The sequence below is a fragment of the Octodon degus genome, unplaced genomic scaffold, assembly GCF_000260255.1.
Source record: "Octodon degus isolate 3935 unplaced genomic scaffold, OctDeg1.0 scaffold00047, whole genome shotgun sequence".
Lineage (NCBI taxonomy): Eukaryota > Metazoa > Chordata > Mammalia > Rodentia > Octodontidae > Octodon > Octodon degus.
In genome coordinates, this window is record NW_004524623.1 from 136,164 (window position 1) to 138,829 (window position 2,666).

Consider the following 2,666-nt stretch of genomic DNA (forward strand, 5'->3'; position numbering starts at 1 on the left):
GGCTCTCCGGGCGCGCGTGCGAGTGTGCGAGCCGGCGACGGCCTCCGGGGGGCAGCAGCGGAGAGCCGGACGGGAGAGCGCGGCAGGCGGGGCGGACTGTGGCCGCGAGCCTCGGGACCCTCGCGGCGCCGGCTCCGAAGCCCTGAACTCCGGGGGGCTGTGCCCAGGGCGCCTCGGAGCCTCGCAGCCGCCGCCCTCGAGCGCAGCCGCCGGCACGCGCGTTGGGACCGCAGTTTCGGTCGCCGGCCCGGGAGGGAGCGGCAGTGTTTGCGGGCGGAGGAGCGGCGGCCGCGGCACCAGCATCCCCGGCGCGGGTGGGACCGCCGAGCGCCGGAGCCGGCGGCCGGAGGCCGGAAGGGAGGTCGTGGCGCCAGGGCTGGGTGCGTTCCCGGGCGCCCGCGCTCCGCAGCCCGCCCTGCCCCCGGCCGCCCGGTGCAGGTCTCGAACAATGGTGCGGAGCGCGGGCGCGAGCCCCGCGTCCGCCCAGCGGTCGTAGAGGAAGTGGCCGGGCTGCGGGTGGGGTGGGCAGGGAGACGCCCCCAGCCACTCGCTCGCGGAGTTTGCGCGTCTGGCCTCTCGGACCTCGGACGCGGCTCGGGATCGCCGACGGCTGCCCCCCTGGAGAGTATGGTGCCGGCGCCCGGGCTGGTCTAGCTCTCCGTGCGCTCCTTTTCCTCCGCTCGCTCCGCCTCGCCCTCCTGCCGGGGTGGCCTCTGGGTGCTCCGCGTGTGGGAGTACAACTCTGCTCCTCCGGGGAGACCGGCTCGTGGCCGCCCAGCTGAACTTGCCCCTTGGAAGCGACCCCGGAACAGCTGGATAATGTCCACTCCGAGCAGATTCAAAAAGGACAAAGAGATCATAGCCGAGTATGAAAGTCAAGTCAAAGGTAAGGATGGGAGCGGCTGCCTGGCTCCTTTTGTGTGCCTCCGTGTCATTGTGTTGTCGTGGAGTTGCGTTTCTAACTTGGGGTCTGCGGTGGAGGAAGGCGGTGAGGGACAGTTCGAGCCCTGGCCGAGTCAGCCTGCAGGTCCGCCCCAGTTCCGACCCTTGTCCCGTCATGCCCGCCGGGACCTGGGCGCTGGGCACCTCCAACAGGGACAGAACTGGTGTGAACTTAGCCACCTTGTGCGGGCGGTTTAGACGGGGAGGCCGGCAGCGTGGTTCCTGCTGTTACCATCCTCATCGTCGTTCTTTTTATATGAAATCATTATCACAACATAATTTTTCTATGGAGTCATTTTGCAAAGTCTACACGCGAAGTGGTCCAGAGCTTCAATGAATGAAGGCTATTTCAGACATTTAAACTCTTCACTATTGAATTTATTAGGGCGAGCTCTTTTATAAAACAGCTCCCTAAAAAGCCTGGCAGTTCAGCCCAGTAGTGACTAGTGGAATCCGACGCCTCCTTTATAATAGGCTAGAATTCAGTGCCATCTTTTACACTCACATGAGAATATTGCTTTATCATTTGCTGGAAGCCACTGGAATGTAAAATGAAGGTTTGACTATTTTAGTTTCAATCCATTTACATTGTCAACTACTGAAAAAAACCTAATTAAGACGGATTAAGCATTTTTACTTTCTGTGCTTTGTGGTTTGAAAATATATTTTTCTCTCCAAGACAAGTATTTTATTTTGCTGTTGAAGTTATATCACATATGCATATATATATATATTTTTTTTTTCCCTCTTATGGGGTCTCTAAATTTGCTTTCCTGCTGGAGACAATGGGTGGAGTGTTGAGATCACTGGTGTTCTTTGGTATATTCAATGCAAAGTTCAAAAAGATTGTTATGTTGACACCTGTGTTTGCCTATATACAGTCTTATGAAAGGGCTGCTGAGAAAGGCATCACTGAACTTGCCTTGGGAGAGGCTGGAGCTGCCAAGCTGCTTTTGTGTGGTCAAGTTGTGAAAACGCCTGGGGTCCTGGCACAGGCGTGGGGTGGGGGTGGGGTGCCCTGGATCACCTGAGTGTGTGAATCTGGACCAACTCTAGCCACACCAGAGACTTGGGTTTCCTTTAGCTTGTCCCCTACGTGTGGTTAAGTGTCATTCAGGAAACACATGGAATACCTGCCAGCAATTAAGATAATTTATACTTACAGGAACTTGTTATGTTGATATGGAAGTTATATTAGGAAAGAGCCATTATTTCTAGAGCCAGGTAAACTTTCCATTGAAGGTAGCTTTTCTTTTCTCAATGAGTCCAGAGCAGCCTAAAACCTTTCATTCAAAGGCTGTACTCTTGTTCATAACCATCACTTCATCATGGTTCTTTGTGGCAGGTCTTTGAGGGGTGGAGGTCTGGTTTTCTTGCTTTCTGGAGCTTGATTGGCACAATCTACTTTCTAGTGCTGGTTTAGTTATCTCTGTCTGCTCTAAGGTCATTTGCCTGTTAATCAGCACTTATGTGAAAAAAATTTTTTTGATTGATTTTTTCTAGTATATGAGTTCCATTTTATCGGAAAGTATAAGGATTCTACATTGATTCAAACCAATTAAATGAGATTGTTACAATGTTTCCATTAAATCTAATTCAAGATAAAATTATGAACATGGTAAAAATTATTTTGAAACCAACTTTGTCCTACAGAAAGTAACCTTTGTCCTCCCTTACACACACACACACACACACACACACACACACACACACCCCACCCACCC

At 53.0% G+C, this 2,666-nt stretch overlaps 1 protein-coding gene across 3 annotated transcripts in view; it reads left to right on the forward strand.

Moving 5' to 3' along the window:
- Positions 1 to 87: 87 nt before the first annotated feature.
- The window catches only part of Srgap1 (SLIT-ROBO Rho GTPase activating protein 1), a 346,632-nt gene continuing 344,053 nt past the window's right edge, over positions 88 to 2,666 (forward strand). For all 3 annotated transcript variants that reach the window (XM_004632122.3, XM_004632123.3, XM_023716312.1), the window contains exon 1: positions 88 to 886. In XM_004632122.3, coding sequence (XP_004632179.1) covers positions 820 to 886 — 67 coding nt within the window. In that variant the 5' untranslated portion in view covers positions 88 to 819. The remainder of the gene's footprint in view (positions 887 to 2,666) is intronic.